The sequence below is a fragment of the Prionailurus bengalensis genome, chromosome F2, assembly GCF_016509475.1.
Source record: "Prionailurus bengalensis isolate Pbe53 chromosome F2, Fcat_Pben_1.1_paternal_pri, whole genome shotgun sequence".
Taxonomy (NCBI): Eukaryota; Metazoa; Chordata; class Mammalia; order Carnivora; family Felidae; genus Prionailurus; species Prionailurus bengalensis.
The window spans coordinates 22,917,655-22,944,721 of NC_057353.1; the positions used below are offsets into that span (position 1 = coordinate 22,917,655).

Here is a 27,067-nt window from a genome sequence, read left to right on the forward strand (position 1 = left end):
TATTACATAAAACATTTATTTCCTATTTACATTTCCATTTTTATGTAAATCATTGCACATCATATCACATATCAAAAAAAGAAAAAGAAGGGAAAAATATATAAACCCTACATATCAGTGAAGAAAGCATCATACCACGTGATATTTATCAGCAGTCTCGCAGGTCTCGTTTCTTGCCCTTTTTTGGTCTTCTAGTAGTTTCTTGACGAATGGTATCATACTCCAATATGGCCATTTTGGAAAGTCTCTGTAAGAATTGAGATGGTGCTCCAGCAAGAGGATCGCTGAAACCAGAACCTGTAGAGAAAAAGAAATCAGCTATTAAAGTTAAGTTAGTGCATGGAATGATATGCTCTAAACTATCTCTTTCTCTAAATAAATAAATAAATAATCTCTTTCTCAAATGACCATTAAACACTACTAGTTTTTGATATATCACATTCTTTGAATTAGAAATAGAAAGTGTTTACCTTCTAAAGTGAGTGTGATATTACGTCATCTCAAAAAACATTTAACTAAAACAACCTATATGTTTGTATTTAATCATATAAAACTAAATCTGAGTCTGCACTTCTTTTTTTTAATGTTTATTTATTTTGAGAGAGAGAGCATGCATGCATGTGTACAAGCAGGGAAGAGGTGGGGGGGGGGGCAGAGGGAAAATCCCAAATAGTCTCTGTGCTGTCAGCACAGAACCAAACATGGGGCTTGATCCCATGACCATGAGATCATGACCTGCGCCAAAGTCAAGAGTCGGACACTTAACTGACTGAGTCACCCAGGCACTCCCTGACTATGTATTTCTTAAAACATGGGATGGCTGTGGAATTTATTCCAAAGCAAAAGGCACAATCTCCATAAATAATTAACTTGTTTCATAACTTATATGCTCATCAAGTTATTTTCTCCAAATATGCTGTTTCTCATAAATGCTAAGTTTAGTAAAATAGTAAAATTGTAAAGTAAAATAATCATTCACTAACTGAACAGCATTACTCAAGCTTCTATTATAGAGTGGTAGTAATAATAGTAATAGATAACATATATTGAATGATCTCTCTGGGCCAAGTACTTTACATTTATTTCATCCATGCAACACTATAAAATAGGTAACTAGTAGTATCTTGGACCACAGATATAAAAAGAAGATTTACCAGGGCTAAAAAATTTGCCCAAGGGCAAAGGATTTGAACCCAGATTCATCAAAATCAAACTTCCTATGCAAATACTACATATTGCTCTAAATATGTAACTATGTATAAATACTTCTATTACAAAATATATAAAACATTGAAAATATACAGATTCAAACTGCTTTAAAATACTACTATTTAATTTCAAATGGTCACGTATCAGAAAAATTATCTACAGTTCTCCAGTATGGTTGTTATTTTTGGTTTGTTTTGTTATTTGAGTGTATAACATAAGTAGAAAGTTCAGAGACAGACAAAGAGATAGAGTAGAGGGGAAGAATATGATCAGGATACCGTTCTTAGCAGTACAATGAACCTGACACTTAGAAAAACACTCTGGTGGAGTGCCTGGGTGGCTCAGTCAGTTAAGCCTCCAACTCTTGATTCTGGCTCAGGTCATGATCTCACGGTTTGTGAGTTCAAGCCCCACGTCCAGCTCTGCATTGACAGCACAGAGTCTGCTTGGGATTCTCTGTCTCCCTGTCTCTCTGCCCCTCCCCTGCTTGCTCTCTCTCTCTTTCTCAAAATAAATAAGCATTAAAAGAAAAACCTCTGGCTACAAACGCACTATATTCTAGACCATAAGCAAATGTCAAAAAATTTCAAAATTGCAGTTAAGTTGAAAGTTGTCAATATTAAGATAAATTTTAAATTCTCAAACACTTAGAAATTTATACATACATTCTAGATTATTCACCAGTCAAAAAAGAAATCAAAGTAAACATTAAAATATCTGTAACTAAATAATAAAATATTACAAAACTTGTGTAATGCAAAAGAAGTTATACATGCAGAGGTTTATACCCAAAATCTCTATGTCAGAAAAGAAGGCTTGAAAATTAATAAGCTAGATATAAAATATACATTAGGAGAATAATAAACCCAAAGAACATGGAAGACAAAAGCTAATACAGGAAAGAGAAGAAATCAATGAAGTAGAAAACAAATTTACAATAAGAAAGAGTTTTTAGATAAGTTCTTGATTGAAGAGACTAATAAAAGAGAAAAGTCTCATAAAAGCAATCAAAAAAAATGCAGAAGGCACAAAGAAATAACATTAAAAAAGAGGAAAAGGTTGGGAGTGCCTGGGTGGCTCAGTCGGTTAAGCATTTGACTTTGGCTCAAATCATGATCTCCCGGTTTGTGAGTTTGAGGCCTGCATCAGGCTCTGTGCTGACAGCTCAGAGCCTGGAGCTTGTTTCAGATTCTGTGTCTCCCTCTCTCTATGCCGCTCCCTGGCTTGTGCTGTGTCTTGCACTATCTCTCTCAAAAATAAATAAACATTAAGAAAAAAAAAAGAGGAACAGGTAAAGCATGTGACTCTTGATCTCAGGATTGTAGTTGTGAGCCCCATATTGGATGCAGAGATTACTTATAAATAAAATCTTAAAAAATAATAATAAAAATAAAAATAAATAAAAATAAAATCTTAAAAAAAGAGATAGTACAGATAGAATAAAAACTAAATTTGTGCCAATGTATCTGAAAAATTCTATACAATGCAAAAAATTTTAGAAAATATAACTTACCAAAATTGATTGAAGAATTAGAATGCCTTATAAATCCTAAAATTAAAATGATTGGATCAATATTAAAATAATAATTCTTGCCTTGCAGTCTATTTTGTTTGATATTAGTGTACCTACACAATTCTTTTTATTAGTGTTTGCATGGCTTATATTTTTCCATCTTTGTACTTTTGATCCTTCTTGCCCTTAAATTTAAGGTATGCCTCTTGTAAGCAACATATAGTTATTTTTCTCAGTCTGATACTTTGTTCTTTCATTGAAATATTTAGTCTGCTTATATCTAATTGTTGTTATGTTTAACTTTAAATCTTCAATCTCACTAGTTGTTTTCTATTTGTCCTGTGTTTTATGTTCCTTTTTTCCTCCTTTCTTGTCCTCTTTTGAAATGATCAAGTATTTTCTTGTTATTTATCATATTTCCCCTTTCTATTATTAGCTTGTTACTTGTATTATTTTATTGTTCTTTTAGTGGTTACCAGATTATCACATGTCTCTTTGATATATTACAATCTACTTTAAGTTTGTTATTTCACCATTTTCCAGATAATGCAAGTATCTTACAATATTTTAACTCCACATATGCCCCTCCTACCTCTGTGCTACTATTGACAATATATTTCTACATATATTTTTAAACTTCATAATACTACCACTACCTCTTTTCATTCTTTCCCAAGTTGTACTTTCATTTTGTATCATTACTCCCTTAATATTTTTTAGTGAAGCTCTCCAGAAAAGAAATTCTTTCAACTTCTATCTGAATGAAAATGTATTTGTTTCACTTTTACTTTTAAAAATATTTTCACTGAATTGAATACAATTCAAATTTGGCAGTTACTCTTTTAGCACTTGAAAATGCCATTCCACTGTCTTCTTGCTTCCCTTGTCTACATTTAAAAAGTCAGTTGTGTATCTTACCATTGCTCCTTTGAAAGTAACATTTGTTTTTTCTCTTTTGGGTTTTTTGTTTTGTTTTGTTTTGTTTTGTTTTGTTTTAATTTAGTCTTTTTCTTATGATGTGCCTACCTGTGGTTTTCTTTGTTTCTATCCTGCTGAGGATTCATAGAACTTCTTGTATCTGTGCCTTTGTATTTTTCATCAATTTGGGAACTTATCAGTCAGTATGTAAATACTGTGTAAGTAATATCAGTCAGTATGTAAATACTGTGTTCCTGTCCTACTCTCTCTCCTCTTATTCTGGAATTAGAATTACACACAAGTAAAGCAGGTTTACCTTGTCACATAATGACTTGCACACTCTGTTCAGTATTATGTTTTTTCTCCCTCCACTTTAACTGGGTATTTTCTAATGACCTTTCATCTTACTAATCCTATGATGTTGTTTTCCACTTTTTCCCCAACTTTAATGCAGTATATTTGACAAATAGAAATTGTATATATTTAAGGTATACAACATGATGACTTGATACACATATACATTGTTACATGATTACCACAATTAAGTTAATTAACACATCCATCACCTCTCATAGTTACCTTTTCTGGAAGGAGATGAGAACACTTGAGATCTACTCCCTTAGCAGATTTCAGTTTACATTACAGTATTATTAACTACAGTCACTAGGCTATACATTAGATCCCCAGAACTTACTCATCTCAGAGCTGTAATTTTGTATCAACATCTTCCCATTTGCCCCAGCTCCAAACCCTGGTAACCACCATTTTATTCCATATACTTGAGCTTTTTTTTTCCCCCCTTGAGATTCCACATATAAGCGATTGATTCCAGTAAGAGAAAAGTTCCATGCAACATTTGTCTTTTCTGTCTGGCTTATCTCACTAAGCATGATGCCCTCTGGATTTAACCATTTTGTCACAACAAATAGGATTTCCTTTTTTACAGCTATATAATACAGGTATTCCCCAGCCTTTAAAAGTTCATACTAAGCCACTTTACTTTTATGAAACACTGACATTAGTACCTGTTTTTGCTAACTGAAAGAAGTCCAATAAAGATTTTCACTTTTATTTTAAAAAGGTATAAACAGAAATAGCATTCAGTGTTTGCTTTGCAGCAAGCCATTTTGGAGGCAACATGCACCCTTAACAGTGAGAGTGGCATCATCAAGTTTCATCCTGGGGAACTACACTCAGTGTCTCAGCATCACATTGCCACAGCTTTGAAAAATTTCAAAAGTCAGAAACTCAAATGCTGTGCAGGCTATGCAATGGCCCACATGAGAGATGGTGAGTGCCTATCCCAGGGTCCTGAGATAATAAAGGTATGTGCACATGGGACATAGCACCCACTAAGTTTACAAAATAGACAAAGCTTAAAAGAAGCATTAACAGAACAAAGCAATTAAATCAGTGGAAAGAAAGGAAGTTAAAAATATAAACATTAGACAACCTATTACATGTAGTAGGAGAAAAAAAATGAGCCAACTTACCCTTTGGTCTCTCCTGAATTGGTACTACAGTGCATGTCTCCTTAGTCTTCCTTGTCCTAAAATTATATATTTTCATAAAATAAGTTTATATAAATCCACAGTACACTAATTTTTAAAAAAAATTTTAATGTTTACTTATTTTTGAGAGAGAGAGAGCGAGAGAGAGCGAGCATGCACAAACAGGGAGGGGGAGAGAGGGAGGGAGACAGAGGATAGGAAGTAGGTCCTGTGCTGACAACAAACAATCAGATGTGGGGCTTGAACTCATGACTTCAGCCAAAGTTGGACCCTTACACTTAACCGGCTGAGCCACCCAGACGCCCCAGAGTACACTAATTTAAAATACATAGTAAGAGATAAGAAGTTGTCTCACTTGGTGAAAGACATCACATGGAAAATGAATAAACATTAAAGAAGGCGAATTCATTCTATTGTAACTAATCCAATCAGAAGCAGATATGAACCAACTCAATCCATCTGTTTTTGTTAATAAATTTTACCAGTAGGTAAGTGTTATGTCTAACTTTCCCCGTATTTATCTTATTTTTTTAAGTTTATTAATTATTTGTTTATTTTGAGAGAAACAGAGACAGCGCAAGTTGGGGAGGGGGAGAGAGAGGATCCCAAGCAGACTCCACACTCAGTGTGGATCCCCAGGCAGGGCTTGAACCCACGAAGCTATGAGATCATGAACTGAGCCGAAACTAAGGGTCGGATGCTTAACCAACTGAGCCAGCCAGGCTCCCCTATTTATCTTATTTTTATCTTAACTTTATCTAATCATGATTCAGGAATGCTAAGAGGAAGGTAGTCAAGATTAGATTAAGAGAGTATCTAGATATGCCAAACATCAACTATCACTTATTTGTGCACATTTTACCTATCAATCACCATAAAATCTGAATTTTATCTTAATTAACTTTTGTTCCTACTGGAACAGACCTACATAACAAGTGGGTTATTAGAGGAAGTGTGTCATGATTGAATCTGCTGTGGGGGAGATAATCCATGCGAACTGCAAACTCCCTGTAACTATATTAAACTTTAGAAGTCAGCCAGAACTTTTAGATGCCCTTTACCTCTAGGATTACCGCTATCAGTTATATTACCAGAATGTGCCTTGACAGTCATTGAAAATATATGATTATAATTAAAGAAATTTGAAAACACAAACTTTTATCCACATTTTAAAAACAAATGTTCACAAATATTCATATGGAGGGAAGCAAGGTATTAAGGGGTTGTACACAAGACAAAGAAAAATGAGTTACTTTCCTGCTTTGCCATGGCTGTTCCCTCACAGGACACTGTGCAATATGCAGAGGAGAATAAAATACTTGCAGGCAACTCGACAGGTTGTCACCAGAAGGGCTAAAATAAAGACACTTGTTTCAAAGACAGTGAAGAGAACTAACACTTCCGTTTGCCAAGCACTTCATAAACATGATGGCACGAAGCCACCATTCTTGTACTTCGTATATGAAGGATACTTGTCATAGCATGAATTTAATATATTGAAATGATCTCTCACTGACTACATAAATTCACACTTGAGTCCATGTAAAATGGTGAGGAGTCATTGCACAGACAGCTAAATCGCAAATGGGAAGGAAAAAAAAACTGAAATAGAGTGAAAACAGTAGGAAGTAAAATGAAGACTTAAAATTAAGAGGTAATTGGGCTAATACAAGGAGTGCTTTCGGGGCTTCCAGTTTCTTAAAGATGGATCATATGCATTGGAAGAAGGGTAACAAGACTGGTCTGTACCAAGAAAAGTCCATTGCCAGAGGCAGTCCTACACCCTCCTCAAAGGGCCCTGGGGCTCCCGATGAAAATGACAAGAGTGAGGTGAATGTTAGGGACACAGGTGTGTCAGTAAAGATGGAAACTCACTGTCCTTAAGCAGGTATTTTACTCATGTTTCCAAAAGCCTCTCTCCTTTCTATCCCTGCCATCCCTCCTCTTTTCCCATTATCTACTCCACCAGCAGCTTACTCTTTCTCTTCCACTATCCCTCAATCTGCCTTATTGCATCATTGACTCATGGAAGAAAAAGTAATTTTGCTTTTAATATTTTTATAGCTTGGAAACCCGCCCTCAGATAATATTAAAAATGATAGGAAAGGCTTCATGTATGCTGTTGTTCATTGTGATATTACTTAGGAAACCAAAAAGTCAAAGCAACTTGTAAGTACAATGATAGGAAATGGTTAAATAAACCATGGATCTATCAGTGGGATATAATGTAGCCAGTAAGGACTGTCTGAAGATTATGCACTGACCTGAAAAAGTGAATATATGTGATAATAAGTTAAAAAGGCAGAGTAAAAAACTGTAAGTACACTAAAATCACAGCTAAAATAAAAGTCCATGAAAATGAGGAAGAAAAGAGAACCAACACCCGATAATAAAAATGGATATGTGAGGATAGGTATATTATCAAAGCATTGTTTTTCTTTTTCCAAATTTTCTTCAAAGTTCTTATTTGTTTTCATAATTTCATAAATAATGCACAACTTTTCATTTTTAGCATATTGTAGTTCTCCATTTATATGACCAAAATTTATTTCAAGAGTAATTAGCAAGAACAGTAACACTAGTGGAAAGCTCAAGAAATATATTCTAAGACTTCGATATTTGTGTGCTACATATAACTAGCTGACTTTAAAGCACACTATAGCAGGAAAAGAATATGAAAACATAAATTTTCCCCTAAAGAGAGTAACAACACAGACGACTATAAATGCTTCGTCTTTTTCAGGCTGGCAGAGTGAACAAGTACTAGACATGCAATAAATACCTGATGAATAAATAAATAAACCAAAGCAGCAACAAAATAGAGTACGAGACTGTCTTACTATAGATCCCTTTGGAGAAAGGGGTTTTCTTTTAATGGTACGTCAGTCAGTCTGATTTATAAAAAGGAAGGCAATTACGATAATGTTTTTAAACACCAATATTCAAAGTGGGTGGGACTTTTCTGGCTGACAAACTCCATTCTGATAGTCAGTGCAGGGTTTTCATTAGGCTGACATCTCATTTAGAATCTCCCCTCACACTACATTAGTCAAACTATAAACAAAATATTGCAAAGAGTTCATTTATTGTCATTGTGAAAAATCTCAGTATTCTCATAGGCAATCTATTCTAGGGCAACAAATACTTTCAAAGGATTTCCTTAAATCCTTTCAGGAAATGTCACTTGAAAACTGAGAAAAGTGCCTACTTGTCAAACTGAATAAAACTGCTACCTTAGATTTAAAAAATTAAATCTTTTATGAAAAAAAATATTAGTGGGCAAGAAAGAATTAAATTCACTAGCCAGGAAAACCTCTACATTTAGCTGTTACTACAAATAAATGTCAAATGAAAGAGAATTGAGTAGAAATGGTGTACCTGACTGGAGGCATCTCGGTATCAGTATGCAGCAGTCTTGGATGAACTTCCAGTGGACTTGAACTTACACTTTTTTGGCAACTTTGCAGTCCTGGTAAATATGGCATTTTGACACATTCTTTGAGCTCTTCTAGACCAAATGCTGTGGTGTATTCAAATTAAAAATAGTATCATAATCAACTATATTATTTCTTCATGAAATGTCTTCTTTTGTGACATACTAAAACACATAATACAATATCCTAAATCAGTCATTAAGTAGAGAAAAATAAAGCTACTGTAATTTATCTAGTGTCTTTCCCAAGAGAATACCTTTTAACTCCTACTATAGGGACTGTAGGGAAGAGATGATTAAGGGGCTGATTGAGAAGTAGAATAAGGAAAAAGGACAGCTTCATGGATCTCCCAGTCCTCACTGTCCCCTGCCTCATTATTTTATATAATTATAATTTCCAGAATATTAGAGACATTTATGTTGAAATAGAGTTTAAAAGCACTTTTAAGACTCTTATATTACCTGCTATTTTAAATCTTTCTACCTTCCTGCTTTTATGTAAAGTAAGAGGTATAAATACATGATTATTGAGCTAGCAATGACAGATAAATGAATTTTACTTCAGGCATTGATTTTAATTTTCTCTCTGCAAAATTTCATACCAAATCTAGGAACACTAACACTGAAGCATCAAGATTGCTTCTCCTATTGACCTCACATAAAATTGGACAAAGACACTGTCAAATTATTAAAACAAAACAAAACACAATTTCAAAATGAAGGCAATGAATGGAAAAAAAACAGATTAAGAAATTAAAGGTTCGGGTGATCTTTAAATTAAATGTTGAGAATTGGTTTTTAAACTTCCCCTCTCTCTTTTTTTGTTTTAAGCGGGGGGGGGGGGGGGGGGGGGGGCAGAGAGAGCGGGAAAGAGAGTCCCAAGCAGACTCCATGCTCAATGCAGACCCTGATGCGGGGCTTGATCCCTTGACCCTGAGATCATAACCTGAGCTAAAATCAGGAGCCGGACACTTAACTGATGAGCCACCCAGATGCCCCTTGAGCTTTCCCTACTAAGTAAGTCTAGCACAGGAATAAAAATAGTATCTAATGGGACTGGAGTTATATTAAATGTTCCAAATGCTATTTTGCAACGTTTGATATTTTCTCATTTGGAAAAAAAAAATTGCTTCTCCTGATCAAAAAACATACAAATTTTCTTTTCAGCAATTAGATTTGGGTATAAAAGGGCAGATAAACTAAAGTATCTTTAATGGGAATCTAGTGAAAACGTTGAAGAAATAGAGCAACACACTCAAAACCAGGAGTGATGAAATGGGTTGGGGAGTTTGAATTTTGTGATTTTGAAGAATTACATCTCTACTTAAAAAGCTGAAGACAGAATTCAGGATAAATAAGATAATACAATTATAACTTGAAATATAAATTAAAATTAAGCTATTAATACATTCATACACATATCAAAAGTCCTCAAATCAGTCTTTATCGAGCATCTATAGAATATAAGATACTTTCCATATAACTCACACAAAAACCAGTTTTGGTTAGAATTACTAATACAAAAAGGTGCCGTCAAAGATTTGGGTTTCTTAAAACATAAAAACCAACTTGAGGTGCTTAAAAACAAACACAATTTAGGAAAAGTAGAATGACTCAATGGAGATATTACTGCACTGATATCAAGAGAAGTAGTTCTTCAAAATTTGCTTCCATCATGATTACAGAAATACATGAAGTAAATTAATTCTAATTTGCTTCCATTTTTATTTTCCATAAGCTCAGGAAATTATCCTGACATAAATGTTACAAAAATTATGTCTCTCGACTGCTTAAAAAAAAATACATGTGTAAATTGAAGGCACTATTGTTATATTTTCTTCAGCAAAATAATTGTAAAAAAAAAAGTTACCTTTCTTCATTTTTTGTGTTTCCAAAACTGCTTTCCTCCAACTACTCTCAAACAGAAAACAGTCAAGGGAATTTCTGGTGACATTAGAAGTATCAAATTTGATTTCAGGGGATAACACTGGCATTGTTTCTTCTTCTTTCAGCAGTGTTGATGAAAGTGAGATGCTGCTTCAGATACAGGACACAAAATACAAAAAAAAAAGTATTGCAGAGATAAATACTCTTTCTAATTTGTTTTCCATCATGCAGAGTAAATACTAACATAGACTTACAAGAAAAGTTCACTTATAACATGTAAATACATATTCTTGGGATTTTAAAGTAAGAGGCCTTTAATAATGTAGCTAAAAGAGATAGTAGGAGTCATTTAAAACATTTTAATGAATTCTTTCAAATCCTAGGTCACAGATATTTAGCAATATAAAAAAAACTGAAGTCCAATGGCAAGTTATTGTGTACAAGACAATAAAATGCTTAGGACTCTCTCAAATATATTACCATTATACACAATAACCAAGTGGTACTTATCTCTGGGATGCAAGGATGGTTCAACACCCCAAAATTAATGTGATATACCACTTTAATAGAATAAAGGATAAAAAAAAATCACATGATCATCTCAATAGATGCAGAAAAAGCATTTGATAAAATTCCACACTCTTTCATGATAAAAATCCCAACAAACTAGTAATAGAGAGAAATTAGCTCAACATTATAAAGGCTATACATGAAAAGTCCACAATTAATGTCACAATCAATGGTGAAGAATCAAAAGCTTTTCCTCTAAGGTAAGGAATAAGGCAAGGATGACCACTCTTACCGCTTCTATTCAACTATAAGTAATAGCCAGAGTAATCAGGGAAAAAAAGGAATCTAGACTGGAAAAGAAGTAAAACCATCCCTATATACAGATGACAGAAACCCTAAAGACTCCACCAAAAAATGATAGAACAAATAAAGGAATTCAACAAAGTTGCAGGATACAAAATCAATAAACAAAAATCACTTGCACTTTTATACACTGACAATAAACTATCTGAAAAGGAAATTAGGAAAACAACCAAATTTACAATAGCATCAGAAAGAAAAAAATACTTAGGAATAAACTTAACCAAGGAGAGAACAACTTATACACTGAAAAACAGTGATGAAAAATTAAAGACAAAAACAAATGGAAAGACATCCCTCATGTTTATAAACTGGAACTTAATTTTGTCCAAATAACCATACTACCCCAAATGATCAACAGATTCAATGCAATTGAAATCCCAATGCATTTTTTACATAAATAGTAAAACAAGTCAAAAATTCATATGGCTTCACAAAGGACCCTAGATAGCCAAAACAATCTTGGAAAGAAGATCAAGCTGGAGGCATCAAACTTCCTAATTGCAAAATATATCACAAAGCTAAAGTAATTAAAACAATATGGTACTGTTAGAAAAAACAGACCACAGGAAGAATAGAATCCAGAAGTAAATCGACATGTATACAGTCAGCTGATCTTTGACAAGGATACCAAGGGGTACACAATAAGGAAAAGGCAATGTCTTCAACAAATGTCATTGGAAAAACTAGTTATCCACATGCAAAAGAATGAAACTGAACCCTTACCTTACATCATGTACAAAAATCAAGTCAAAATAGATTAAAGACTTAAACCTAAGACCTAAAACTGTAAAACTCCTATAAGAAAACATAGGGGAAAATCTTCATGACATTGATCTTGCAAGGATTTTATGGATATAACACCAAAGACCCAGGAAATAAAAGCAAAAAATAGATAAGTGGGACCTACATAAAACTAAAAAGCTTCTGCATAGCAAAGGAAGCAATCAACAGAGTGAAAAGGAAACCTCTGGAGAAAAACATTAGGAAGAAAATATTTGCAAATCATATATCTGATAAGGGGCTAATATCCAAAATATATAACTTCAAAGCAAAACAAAACAAAACTAAACTAATAACCTTGGTTAAAAATGGGCTTGGACTTGAATAGACATTTCTTCAAAGAAGACATACAAATGGCCAAAAGGTATATGAAAAGATGCTCAATGTCATTAACCATCAGGGCAATGCAAATCAAAAGCACAGTGAGATACCACCTAACACCTATTATGATGGCTACTAGAAAAAAATTGTTTAATGTTTATTTATTTTAAGAGAGAGAGAGAGAGTAAGTGCTAGCAGGGGAGGGGAACAGAGAAAGGGAGAGAACCCCAAGCAGGCTCCACACTGTCAGCACAGAGCCTGATGTGGGGCTTGATCCCATGACCCTCGAGATCATGACCTGAGCTGAAATCAAGAGTCAGACACTTTACCGAATGAGCCACCCAGGCGCCCTAAAAAAATTTTCTTAAAGACAGGTATTGATGAGGATGTAGAGAAATTGGAACTGTTGTCCACTATTGGTGGAAATGCAAAATGGTGCAGCCACTATGGAACAGAGTATGGAGGTTCCTCAAAAAGTAAAAGTAGAACTACCCTAGGATCCAGCAATCCCACTTCTGGGTATTAACCCAAAATAACTGAAATCAGAATATCGAAGAGATACCGGCACTCCCATACTCACTGTTGGCACTCTTTACAATGGCCAAGATGTGAAAACAATCTAAAAATCCATCAACACCTGAATGAATAAAGAAAATGTGGTGTATATATATATATATATATATATATATATATATACATATACACACACAATGAGATATATATACCACATATGTGGTATATATATCTGTGGTATATATACGTGGTATATATATATATATATATATATATATATATATATATACACACACACACAATGAGATATTAATCAGCCACAGAAAAAGAATAAAATCTTGAAATATGTAACAACATGATGAACCTTGAGGACATTCTGCTGAGTGAAATAAGCCAGTCATAGAAAGACAAATACTGCAAGATTCCACTTATATGAGGTATCTAAAATAGTCAAACTCATAGAAGCACAGAATGGTAGTTTCCAGGGGTTGGGGGGAGGAGAAAATGGGGAGCTACTAATTAGTGGGTATAAAGTTTCGATTATGCAAGATGAGTAAATTCTAGAGATCTGCTGTTCAACATTGTACCTATAGACAACAATACTGTATTTTACACTTAAAAATATGTTAAGAGGGTAAATCTCATGTTACCACAAAAAAATTAAAATGTTAAAAAATATGTGTAAGCAATAAATCACTGAATTCTACTCCTGAAACCAATATTGCGCTGTATGTTAACTAAAATTTTAATTAAAAAAATTTTTTTTAAATGACAAATATGGAGTAAATTATAATTTTCAAAGTCTTAAAAGACTCTTAGAATCACAGTCCATACTCTATTCTAAGTCCTTCTTTCTCCTTTTACTTGTAAAGGTGAAAATGACCAGAGAGTTTTCTTTCAGCCCCAAGGCAGACCCTCCTTCTCTTCTTAGTAACCTCTCTATCAGGACAGAAGAAACAACCAGAGACTAACAATTAAATGCCTCTGGGGATATTTTCCAAACCAGGTTAAGAGAAAACTTTCTTAACATGGAGTATTTTTAAAAAGGTTCACACAATGAATACAAGAGGGTTCATCATACTATTATCTCTACAGTTTTTTGTCTATGTTTGAAATTTTCCTTAATTAAAAGGAGTAAAAAAGCCCACAGGTGCAAGAATGTACAACTTAAGGAATGTGCTGGGAAACACACACACACACACACACACACACACACACACATTTTTGATCCGATGTTTCCTCAAAACATAACCAACTATAGTGGAGGGAGAAAAATTAAGGTTACTTTATAAGTCTTAAAAAATAAAAAGGAGTGGGGCACCTGGGTGGTTCAGTTGGTTGAGCATCCAACTCTTGATTTCGGCTCAGGTCATAATCTCACAGTTCGTGGGTTTGAGCCCTGTGTCTGCCGGCAAGGAGCCTGCTTGGGATTCTCTCCCTCTCTCTCTGCCCCTCCCCTGCTTGTGTACATGTTCTCTCTCTCTCTCAAAATAAATAAACTTTAAAAAAAATTAAAAAATAAAAAGGGCTGATAGAAAAACCTCACAGAGAAAGAGATTTTTTAATTAGGTTCTAGGGCAGACCATAAAAACTCACTCAAAACAAATGCTTTTGCAAATTAATGGTAAGGAGACTCAGGATTGAGATAAACTAACTGTTTAAAACAGCTATAAAACAATTACTATATTTTCAAGGCACCTCAAAACATGGTTGTGTTTAAACATTTTTTTGTATTAAAAATATTCCAAATATTTTTTTTAAATTAAGATTATCTTTTTATAACCTAGCTTAGAACTAGAAGGACATGTTAATTAAATATTTGTTCATTATTCATTATTTATTCATCTATTCATTCATTTATGACAATCCTATGTCAGGGACCAGATAAGGTCTCTGTTCTGAAGCTTAGTAAGGGGAGATAGACATTAAATGAGCAAAGAAATTAATAAAGTTTACTTTAGATAAAATACAACTAAAGTATAGCTGATTCTTATTATTCACAATAGTTATGTTCTCTAAAGTTGCCATAAATGCTAAAGTAGCAGATATAGAACCACTGCTCCTAGAGGAAATATGAAATTAGGTTCCTGTGAGCCTCTGGTCACAACATTTTTATCAACTGACCAATACTTTCTTTTTAGTGTGTTTCTGTTTAAAGATACCTTATTTAATATATATTGTTGAGTCATTAACATCAGACCCATGGCCAACAGCAGTATAACTCATGCCTGAAGGAAGCTTATCTAACACATGTATTTTCTCCATAAGACACAGCATCATCTTCTTGTGCTTAGGAACACCAGACAGAACTTCAGCACTACACTTCTAGCAAAATCACCAAAAAAAGCACAAACATGTAAAAACACATGGCACTAAATAGATAGTGAAAAGGACATTTCCTTACAGTATGAACACTGTAACAAGAAGGTGGACTATGACCTTGTTTGACCTCAGTGGCAAAGTGTATGTCAGGCAACCCAAATTTTTTACAACTCTGCATGTGTCTGCAAGTGACTGGGAATGCACCACAACTACTGATTTCTGAATTACAAATAAATTTTAATGAGTAGGTGAATTAGCAAATACAGAACCCATGAATATTAAGGATTGACTATAGTTCATCATGGCAATGTGCCAAGGGGAAGGAAGTACTTTGGACTGGGTAGCTAAGGAAGACCATATAGATGAGGTGGTCTTGAGCAGAGATCCAAACGGACCAGAAGGAGAGATATTCAGAGAAAACGTAAGGAGGGAGAGAATTCTCCTCAAAGAGAACAGTGGGTGCAAAGAGCCCAAAGCCAGAATAAGGTTGGCATGTTCTAAAGGAGAAAAAGATCAATTTCTATGCTGTCCAATAGAATAGCCACTAGCCATATGTGGCTATTGAGCGCTTGAAATGTGGCTAGTCAGAAGTGAGATGTACTGGAAGTGTGAAATACACAGCAGATTTCAGACTTTGAATGGAAAAAAAAGAATGTAAACCATCTCATTAATCATTTTTATTTTGATTTTATGTTGATAATATATGGATATGCTGAATCAAGTAAAATAGATTATTTAAATTAATTTTACCTGTCTCTTTTTACCTTTGTAATGTGGCTTCTAGAAAATTTTAAATTATATATATGGCTTACAACAAAGAAGGGAATAAGATAAGGCTGGAGAGAGAGCAGGTATCAGATATTTTGTGGCTTTATACATCATAAAGAGTTTGGATTTTATTCTAGGTGCACTGAAAATCCATCAAAAAGTTTTGAGTGGGAAAGAAAATATATTGGTGTTGGGTAAAAAGTAAATCTCAAGTTAAAAGGTGCATAAGGGGTGCTGTGGAAACACAAAGGGAGTAGTTAATTCTCAGGAAAGGCTTTGAGGAGATGACCCTTAAGCTAAGTCTTAAGCCAATTCCAGGTCAGGGGGAGTGGGTCAGGGCACTCTAGAGTGTCACTGCTGGGTGATGACACAGGGGTATCAAAAAGAGTGCTCTATACAAGGAATGCAAGCAGTTAAGCATGGCCAGAGTGACGTCTTCCTTGACATTCTTCAAAGAATCCTAAATCTGTATCTTCAGGCCTCTCTTCTGAGCAATAGGCACATATAAATGACTACTTATTAGATATTTTCCCTCAAAATATGTTAACCCCATCAAAATCTGTTTCCCTCAGTATTCCCTAACATAGTACATGACATTGCCATCCTTCGATGGCACAAAGTAGAAAGCTGGTAGGCAACAGCGACAACCTCTCTTTTCTCCTAAATCTAGTCATTCAAAACCCATTAGTAGTGAAGGCCTAAACCAAAGAAACAGCAGACTGAAAGCCAAGCTGGGTAGAGGTGAAGGAGGTGACATCCAGAGGACCTGGGGACTCTATATGACTGGTACTATTCACAAAGTTAGGAAGATGGGGTGAGGAACCAGTGTGAGTGAGAAGAGAAATTCACTTGTGCATAAAACAAGTTTGAGGTGCCTATGTGACATTCACAGCAGGGGATATCCAGAGGTGGGAGTGAGGTTAGCCAAGACATTCAGTTTGGTAGGCATCAGCACAGGTAGAGCCTTGAGAACAGATCAGGCTGTCCAGGGTGAGTGGAGTGTACAAGTGAAGAGTTATGAAGAATAAGAGCAAGTCCAAGGCAACTAATATTTGAAAGACAGAAGAAGAATCTGTTGACCATAGAGAAGACCAAAAAGGACTGGCAAAAGAGAAGAACCAAGTAAGGGGTGCCAATAAAAACCAAAGGCAAAGAGAGTTTTAAGAAAAAGGAAGTGGTGGGATGCCTGGGTGGCTCAATTGGTTAAGTGTTTGACTCTTGACTTTGGCTCAGGTCATGATGTCACAGTTCATGAGTTCAAGCCCCACATCAGGCTACACACTGGCAGTGTGGAGCCTGCTTGGGATTCTCTCTCCTTCTCCCTCTCTGCCCCTCCTGTGGTCTCTCTCTTTCTCTCAATAATGAATGAATGAATGAATGAATGAATGAATGAATGAACTTTAAAAATAAAAAAAGGAGGGGCGCCTGGGTGGCTCAGTCAGTTGGGCGTCCGACTTCAGTTCAGGACATGATCTCACAGTCCGTGAGTTCGAGCCCCGCGTCGGGCTCTCTGCTGACAGCTCAGAGCCTGGAGCCTGCTTTGGATTCTGTGTCTCACTCTCTCCCTACCCCTTCCCTGCTCATGCTCTGTCTCTCTCTGTCTCAAAAATAAATTTTAAAAAACATTAAAAAAATAAAATAAAATAAAATAAAAAAGGAAAAGAAAAGGAAGTGATGACCAATTTCATCAGAGAGCAACATACTGCCAAAAGAGCTGTATTTAAACGTGAGAGACTCTTGAGCATGAGTATAGTCCTCTAAGGATAAAGACAATCAAAAAGGAGAGATTGAAAATACAAAAGAGGAAAAGAACTAATGAAGCATTATCCTGGAGGAGATGGGGGAGCAAGAATCAAAAATATCTTTTACAATCAAATATTTTTAAAAAAATGTTTCTATTAAACAACAGCAGGCAGAATAAGGAAACAGTGCAAAAAAAAAAAACAACAAGAAATTACATATAAGTTTGCCAGTGCTTCCATAACAAAGTACCACAGACTGGGTGGCTTCAACAACAGAAATTTAGGGTCTCACAGTTCCGGAGGCTGGAAGTTCAAAATCAGTGTCAATAGGGTTGGGTTGATCTAAGGGCTGTGAGTAAAAGATCTGTCCCAGGCCTTTCTCCTCAGCTTGTAGAAGGCTGTCCTCTCCCTTTGTCTTCACATCACCTTCCCACTATACATGTCTTGTGTCCAAATTACCCCTTTTTATAAGGGCACTGGTCATACTAGGTTAGGGCCCACTCTAATGACCTCATATTAACTTGATTACCTCTGTAAAGATCCTATCTCCAAATAAGGTCATATTCAGAGGTTGAGTTAGGACTTTGACATATGAATTTGGGGTGGGGGACAAAATTCAATACATAACACTACATCATAGCCTATATAAAATACGTGTTGGAGACAACTTTTAAAATTCTATTAAGTAAACATAAAAATTTATTCACTCCCTCAAAACCAGTTCTAAAAATCAAAAAAAGGATAATATACTACAATTGAGATCTTCACAATTCTACAATACAGTAATAACTGTTGACATTCTTGGTAACAATTGAGGGAGAAAAATACTCTGAAAAGTCTTCTGTATCAAAGACAATAGTAAGTTCAGTAACATGTTGGTATTAAATGCATTTGCCATACACTAATCCTTTAAAAATTGGAAACCCATAGTAGTTACCTGTACTATTCAGTCTTCAAATGATAGAAAATCCAAAATATGTGCTTAAACAAAAGATTTTTCCTCAGATAAAAGTCTGGCCAGACACCTAAGCTTCGGTGCCAAGATATCAGGGACCCCCATACACTTCTATCTTACTGCTCCAATGCCCTCAATATATAGTATTTACTTTATAGTTCAAGATAGCTGGTTGAGTAAATGAACATTTATACTGGTGCTGATGGGAACCAGGATTTTTAGAGTGTGAGAAAAAGATACAGACTTAACATCAATAAAATTAAACAAAAACCCTGAAGTCCCAACTACGAATTGGAAGTATAAGACTTTCATCTAAAAAAGAAAAAAGACAAAAAAACTGTTTTCTAACTCTGTCCACTAAAACTAATAATTAAAATGTGACTTAAAAAACCCACAAATACAAAAACACTGATTTGAAGGGGCACACGCACCCCAATGTTTATAGCAGCATTATCAACAATAGCCAAAGCATGGAAAAGAGCCCAAATGTCCATCGACAGATGAACAGATAAAGAAGATTTGGTATATATATACAATGGAATATTACTGGTGATCAAAAAGAATGAAATCTTGCCATTTGCAACAATATGGATGGAACTACAGTGTACCATGCTGAGGGAAATAAGTCAGAAAAGACAAGTACATGATTTCACTCATATGTGGAATTTAAGAAACAAAACAGATGAACATACAGGAAGGAAAGCAAAAACAATACAAAAACAGAGGAAGACAAACTGTAAGAGACTCTTAAATACAGAGAACAAACGGTTGCTGGCAGGGTGTTGGGTGGGGGGATGGGCTAAATGGGTGATGGACATTCAGGAGGACACTTGTTGGGATGAGCAGTGGGTGTTGTATGTAAGTGATGAATCACTAAATTCTACTCCTGAAATCATTATTATACTATATATTAACTAACTTGGATTTACATTAAAAAAAAATTTTTTTAAGCCACAGACAACCAGGGCCTCTTGAAGAAATAGCTGATTCCAGGTCTGTGGAAGGAAATGTACAAGACGAGCCTAGAACATACTGCCATTCCAGAGACCTAGTAATCTATCAATGAAGATTATAATCATTAGTCATCAACCTAAAAAGGTTCCCAACCGACCAAAAATGAGAATTATAAGCGTGAATAAGAATATTAACTTCAATGAACCTAAATATATTAAATATGTATAATACACACATGTACAGGCTTATCTTCTTTTATTGTTCTTTGCTTTATTATACTTCACAGATAATGGTTTTTTTACAAATTGAAGGTGTGTGCCAACCCTGAGTGAAGCAATTCTATTGGTGCCATTTTTCTGACAGCAACTTATTTACAATACATCCTATCCACCTATATAATCCCTATTCCTGTCATCTATTCCTGGATAGGGAAAAATATTCATTTTATTAAGCTTTCCATGCCTCAGTCTCCCTACCTAGGGAACTAATAAGCTCTACCTTACAGAGTTATTGTGAAGTTTAAAGGTAATTTTAAAAAAGCATCTAGCTAAATGCCTAGTATGCTGCTTTACTTCTCAAAAACGAACCTTCAGTTCAGACTGCAGTAAAGGTGTCTTTATATGCAGAAACATGTGATGGCTGCTATTATTATCATAATTATCATGATTATTATCATAGGCCAAGAATCAAGTGTAATGGCTGGGTATGAGAGGGACAGCTTGACTCAACACCTCTTCCTCTCCTCCTCTTTTCCTTTCGGGGTAAAGCTGTAACCCTAGACCTCTCCTCTTTTTCTTCATACTGTCCTGTTCTTGCCTTATGGTTTCCATGCCTTCGTCTCCTTGAATATTACAAATTTAACTATTTTCCCATGATGTTCTATTCAGTTTGGTGGTTTACATCTCCCATTTCCTGTATCTGCCAAGTCTCCTTCTTTGGGGCTTATTTCCTTATATAATTTGTAAACTTTGTGAGCTCATCTTTAAAGAGATTGCTATTTATAGGAGTCTAGTATTCCCTGAGCTATGAGAACTTTGCTATACAGAGTTTTCCATTAGTCTCTGTCTCGCCCTGGGTTTTGGAGGTGCCAGACCAGTTAATATGTCAATTTCCTGGACTGTGGTCTCTGAAGCATGTGGTAATGTGACACCAGACACCAGACTTGAGCTGTGTGGGTATGAAGCTGTGCAGAGTCTATGTGTAGGGTTTAACAGTGAACTCTTTTCCTGCCATAGTTCACATGGATGGCAAGCTTCCTTGTAACCTCCTCAGGCCAATGAGGGGGCATTTTTCTAGTTATCATCTCAGTGTCTGTACCAGGTTGTATTTTTCAAAGAAGGATGCACTAAAACATGTCTATTCCTACATGTTCTTCCTTCAATGTGATAGTGACATTCCTCCTTCAAGAGGTGAGGTCTGTGTTCCCCCCTCCCTGAAACTAACTTCGTGAGTCAATAAAGTATAGTAGAAGTGACACTGCATGATTTCCAAGGCTAGGGCATAAAAGGCCACAGAACTTTCGCTGGCTCTCTCTTGGGATATTCACCTTTGAAATCCAGCCACCATTTTGTGAGGAAGCCAGGTGACAAGAAGAAGCCACCATATAAGGTTGCAGCTGACATGCACAGCTAAGGTCTCAGTCCACAGCCAGCATCAACCATCAGACATGGGAATGAATGAGCCTGCAGGTGATTCTAACCCCAAGCTTTCAATTCTTTCATCTGAGGCCCCAGACATCATGAAGCAGAGCCAAGCTGTCCCTGCTGTGCACTGTCCGAATTCCTGACCCACAGAATCCCTGAGCACAATAAATGGTTGTTTTCCACGACTAAGTTTTGGAGAAATTTGTGATGCAGTCATAGTAACTGGAACAGTACTCCTTTGTGACTTCCAGCTTTCGGCAGATGCTCAACAGTGGCTTCCTATGTGAGCATTCCTTCATTTGTGGCACCTGGGGATTTCCTTCCCATGGTCTCTAGCTCAGCTACATTTCCATAAATTATCTTATTATATTTTACCCAGCATTGGAAATATACTGAAATACAATGGAGTCCCTTCCCTGTCAGCTCATTCTGCCACACTGCTCAGAAGTTCCCATAACTTTTCAAATGAGGACATAAAAACACTGATGAATTTGACTTCTTTTATATATAAAGATACTTAAAAATAAAAAAGGGGTGTCTGGGTGGCTCAGTTGGTTAAGCGTCCAACTTTGGCAGGGTTTAACAGCAAACTCTTTTCCTGCCATAGTTCAAGTGGATGGCACCAATTGGAACCAACGGGCTCAGGTCATGATCTCGCAGTTTGTGAGTTTGAGCCCCGCGTCGGGCTCTGTGCTGACAGCTTGCAGCCTGGAGCCTGCTGCAGATTCTGTGTCTCTGTCTCTTTACCCCTCCCCTACTCAGGCACCATTTCTCTCTCCCTCTGTCTCTTAAATAAAAACCAAATATTTTTTCAATTTAAAAAAAAAGAAAAAAAGAGAAAAAGAAAATGACCCTATAGAAAATGTATTTACTAAAGAACAGATAGTTCATTTCAGAAAAAAAAAAATACAAATGGTCAATAAAAGTTCACTAGTTCTCAAATAGAAGCAAAATAATATAATGAGCTACGGCTTCTGCCAACCAAAATGGCAAGGAGTTTTCTCTAATAGTAGACAATGTAAGATGGGGCTCAAGGAAAACAGGTGGTCTCATAAAGTTTCAGTGTATGTATGGGTATAATACTTCCAGAAAGCAATCTAGCAACATGTATGTCCTTATAATCTTACATACTTTTGGCCCATCTACTCCACTTCCAAGTATTTATCCTAAAGGAAGGATCATTGATATATACAAATATTTATCTTCAAGGATGTCAAATCCTGCATTTTTTATAATAGAAAAGAAAAAAGGCTGAAAATAACCCAAGCATCAAAGGGCAGATGGTAAGATTATCTTTATTTTTAGCTTTGTTTAAAGCAAAATATTTATCAAGTGAACATAAAGACAAGTTGTGGATTCAGTGAGAAAGCTAGTTATTTATTTATCCACAATGCCAGTCATTGTTCTAGGAGCTAAAATACGAAAATGATGAAGACGCAAAAGCGTATAGCATGTTGGGGGGAACAAAGTAAACAAGCAGCTATAGTTCATTATGACAAACATTTCTTTTTAAGTTTATTTATCTTGAGAGAGAAAGTGTGTGGGAGGGGCAGAGAGAGAGAGAGAAAGAGGGAGAGAGAGAATCCCAAGCAGGCTCTGTTCTGTCAGCACCGAGCCCCACGCAGGGCTTGAAATCCCGAACTGTGAGATCATGACCTGAGCTGAGATCAAGAGTCAGACACTCAACCGACTGAGCTACCCAGGCGCCCCCATGATGATAAATCCTGATGATAAAGCTGTGTTTCATTTCTGTGGTACAACAGAGAGCATTTGCTAACCTAACCAGATTGGGAAAGTGGGAGCCTTGCTTTTGTTTTGAGCGAGGGATGGTCAAGCGCAGTCCCACGGGTTTTCCTAAGTAGAAATTTTGACACAGAAGGTGGAATGTCTACTAAAACTCTTGCTCCTCCAGAGAATAGAGTTGTTTCTGAGAAATGGCTACCTCCCTGTGATCAGAACTTGAGTGAGTGTAATGTGTAATACTCTCTGCAAGAAGCTTTTAAGAAGCAGGTCCGCTTTCTCCGTACTTTCTCCCTTCCCTTCTGCTGACTGCAGTGACATAATAGGGAAGTGTTAATAAATGGTAGAGTCTGGGTCCTGCAAGCAACTGGAAGAAAGCTGCCTGCTGACCGGGAATACCTGCCTTGGAATTGCTAGGTGAGCAAGAATAAACTTTTGCATGTTAAGTCACTAAAACGTTGAGGTCTGTTTGTCACCATATCTAGCAACAGTCTAATACATGCCCAAGTGTGACGATATTAGCTCACTTATTCAAATATACTAAGCATGTACTATGTGCGAATCAATATGCCACGTGCATGACAAATACGAAGATGAACTAAATAGAGATTCTGCCTTCACAGAAGTTCCAATGCAAAAGGAAGAACAGTAGCCACTCATACAACTGTAAGAGAAGGCAGAGTGTGACATTACAGCCTGAGGGGAGATAGCTATCTCACATCGGGAGGGTTAAAAGAAAGCAGATATTATTTTCACGTAGAAGTTCCAAAAAGACTTGGAAAAGCTAGAAAATGACATTCAGATAAAATTTAGACAGGCAGAAATGTTGGTATGGGCATTCCAGGAAAAGATATAGATGTGAAAGATGCCCTGGAGAACAGAGGGGGTTCAGATAGGGGTGCTGTGAGAGATAAAGAAATGGCAGATTGGGGAGATCACAGACGAATCTGAATGCCAGCCAATGAGGTTTGCACTTCCTTCTTTGAGCAACAGGAAGGCACTGGTGGGGTTTTGAACAGAGGTGCGGCAAATTCACAGCTAAGCTTTAGGAAGATTGATCTGGCAGAGACTGGATCTAAGTTAAGAGGTTACTATACTAAAAAGAGGCCAGAGGGCTTACATTAGAGTAGCAACAGTGAGAATACAAGTTGATTGAGTTTAGGAGGTTCAGCAAAGACAAAAGAGTCAAAGATGACTGAGACTGTGAACTTGGGTGACTAAGAGAATTATGAATTACATGCAAAGAGAAATTGCTAGTCTAGGGGTGGAGAGCAACAGAGAGCTCAGTTTTAGATAAAAGGAGTGCGGGACATCCAGGCTGAGCTATGGAAACTGGATCTAAATTGTAGGAATTGAGGACTGTAGCTTTGGTTGGGAGAAGAAATTTTAAGAGTTATCGGTTCACCTAGTAAGAATTAAGGCCAGAGACTGGATTAAAGTTGCCAAAGAAGACTTGAGAGGGAGAAGAAAGCCAGATTTCCTTAAAATGTACACAAACGAGGAAGATAAAGAAAAGGCTGAGAGGTGATTGGAGAGGCAGACAATACAGAGAAACGAGAATCATGGAAAGCACTGCACCGTGTCCAATTCTACAGGAGTTGGGAGCAGAAAGAGCTGCTAATAACACTGTAGCACCAAAAGCACGATCTCATTTAATCTTCAGACAACCCGATGAAACACAATTCTCCGGTCAATTACTGACCAGGAATTCATACCCAACAAAGAACACATTTTAATTGGAGTAAAATGAGTCTGGATGCTAATCTTGATTCTGCCCTTCAATGGCTGCATAACTATAGGGTCATGAAGAAAATAACAGTGCCTCAGATTCTCATAGGGTTAGTGAGAATTAAATTTCAAAATGCATGTAAAGTTTTCAGCACAGTGCTGGACATGTGATAAATATTCAGCAAGTGGAAACTATGTTTTTAATTTTTTTTTAAATAATAATGAACACAGATTTTTCCCAACACGGTCTGTTGATGGAAATATAAATTAGTAAAGAGTTTTTGTAAGGCAAGATGCTACCAAAAATTTCTTACATACACACATCTGACCCAGCAATTCTGCTTCAAGGAATTCATTTTATAGAACTGTTCCCATGTATGGGAATGTTCACCGTTGCATTATTTGTAACAAGGAAAGATTGGAACCAATCTTAATGAGGAATGGTTACGTAAATTACAATACAATAAATTACATACAGATCACCTCTACCACATCAATGCAGACCTAAATACACTGAGAGGAAAGGTATCTGCCACATGTCAAGTGAAAAGGACAACTTCTCAAAAGATATGATTCCAATGATGATAGAAAGAACAGATGCAAAAAGAGTAGAAAGATAAACACTAAAATAATTCTAAGAAGTCTTAGAAAGAAAGAAGGAAAAGGTAAAGAGGGCTTTCATCTCTAAGGCTATATACTTCTGTTTGAATGACAACTACTAATGTATTATAATGTAATTTCAAAAATGTAAGAACTCAAAAAAAGAAATGTCAGGAGTACTTTTGAAGAAATGCCGCCGGAAAGGGCGATTTAAATTCACCATTAGCAATGCAGATAAAAGTCAAAGCAGGGCAGGAATTCTTGTGCTTCGCAGAGGACAATACCCTGAAAATGGTGGCCAAATTGCATTTCTTTGGACAGAGGCTTCCGTTTTCATGTTTAATGACCCCAAAAAGGTTGCAGGGTAGAATGACCCATACAATAGAACAGACTCTCTACATTGCACAATTTTTTTCTAGTATTTTTAACCCACGAAAAAAGTAACCAACAACAAACTCCAGGTAAATCAGAAATGGCACAAAGCAAAATCGGCGGTGAAAACGGGGCCAGAGCTAAGACGCTGACCGTCCCAAGCTCTGCTGCACAGGGCGGGGTGCAAGAGGGAAAATGAGGGAAGTACGGTGGCAGTCAAGGGCAGAGGGTAAACACATTCTCCCTCGCCCCGCTTCAGTTTAAATCCTGGGCGGGCTGGGAGGGCCACCCTGTAAGGGCGTGTCCACTTGACGCACGGATGTCCACGCTACAGCCTGTACGGAGCTTGAGGAGTGTGGACACGTACAGATCTGGCAGGCCGGTCCTCGGTGCCCGGGTTTCTCCGCTCCAGCAGCCTTGGTCCGGTCCTTCAGCCCCCGCATACCCGGCAGCCCCCCTCCAAGTGCGTCAAGAGAATCCCTGGAGTGACCCACGAGCCTCGCTGGGCTAGTTTCCCCTGCCCAGGAAGGGGCCTGACCAGCTGACCTCTTGGGCCCCCACCTCCCCTTCAGCCCTGCCCCTGCAAGGTCCTCTGCGCCCCCGGAGTCCCTCGGCCGGGGCTCCCCCGGAGATCGCCCGCACTCACTGTCCCCACAGATCCACCGCGGAGGGGCGGGGCTTCTTCGCGTGCCTGGACCTCGGCGGTGGTGCCCAGGTCTGAGGCTCCCGCGGCGGAACCAAGGGGGGCAGCGGACAGCGCGGGAGCCAGCGACGGCCCCCAGCCGACCCGAGCCCCTGGCTCAACCCGGCCTGGGCGCGGGGCTGGCCGTGGCGGCGGGGCGGGGCGGGCAGCCCGTCGCTCTCAGGGGCGCGGCTCTCGGGGCGAACATGCTCGGCGGCCGGCAGCCCGGCGACGCTCGGGAGCGCGGCACGCCCGCCGCTCAGCCCCGCCCGGCCCGGCCTGCGGCTCCGGTGGCTGCAGCCCCGCCCGCCCGTTGCGTGCCGGTTGCCAGGCGCCAGGGGCTTCCGGCTGCCTCCCGCGCGAGGTCACCGGCCGCGGCCCCAGTAGCAGGGACCAACAGTTGGGGTGCCGCGCCAGGAAAGCACTTGGGCGGCTAAGAGGCCGCTAGGACTCACTACTATCGGTGCCACGGCCTTTGCAGTCACAGCTGCAGGGGTGGGAGGGAGGGTGCTGAAACAAGGCCGGGTGTATAGGAGTCAGTGGTGGCACAAGGTCAGTGGGGCACGAAAAGTTGTGTCATGCATCGACAGGGTGGGTAGTGGG

The 27,067-nt window shown here is 37.5% G+C and overlaps 1 protein-coding gene across 6 annotated transcripts; it reads right to left on the minus strand.

The window, feature by feature from the left end:
* On the minus strand, positions 1 to 26,534 carry CF2H8orf89 (chromosome F2 C8orf89 homolog). 6 transcript variants are annotated; one of them, XM_043601201.1, is made up of 7 exons: positions 26,429 to 26,534; positions 10,455 to 10,618; positions 8,530 to 8,671; positions 6,409 to 6,504; positions 5,134 to 5,189; positions 2,723 to 2,758; positions 1 to 297 (listed from the first exon to the last, which is right to left on the minus strand). In XM_043601201.1, the coding sequence occupies exons 2-7, from the start codon at positions 10,576 to 10,578 to the stop codon at positions 149 to 151; spliced, it is 603 nt and encodes a 200-aa protein (XP_043457136.1). In that variant the 5' UTR covers positions 10,579 to 10,618; positions 26,429 to 26,534; the 3' UTR covers positions 1 to 148. The 6 variants fall into 6 exon arrangements, with proteins under 6 accessions (XP_043457136.1, XP_043457138.1, XP_043457137.1 ...); XM_043601206.1 differs by lacking the exons at positions 1 to 297; positions 2,723 to 2,758 and adding exons at positions 2,775 to 3,854; positions 3,889 to 3,919; XM_043601203.1 differs by lacking the exon at positions 6,409 to 6,504.
* Positions 26,535 to 27,067: the final 533 nt, after the last annotated feature.

What these genes read in the sequence shown, in the direction of transcription:
- CF2H8orf89 (XM_043601201.1), bottom strand. Translation starts at nt 10,578, where the DNA reads ATGCCAGTGTTATCCCCTGAAATCAAATTTGATACTTCTAATGTCACC. An exon ending in ACCGAGATGCCTCCAGTCAG is followed by an intron (nt 6,505 to 8,529) that starts GTACACCATTTC and finishes TCTTTATTTTAG; the next exon opens with CCCTTCTGGTGACAACCTGT. An exon ending in GAACAGCCATGGCAAAGCAG is followed by an intron (nt 5,190 to 6,408) that starts GAAAGTAACTCA and finishes ATATAATTTTAG; the next exon opens with GACAAGGAAGACTAAGGAGA.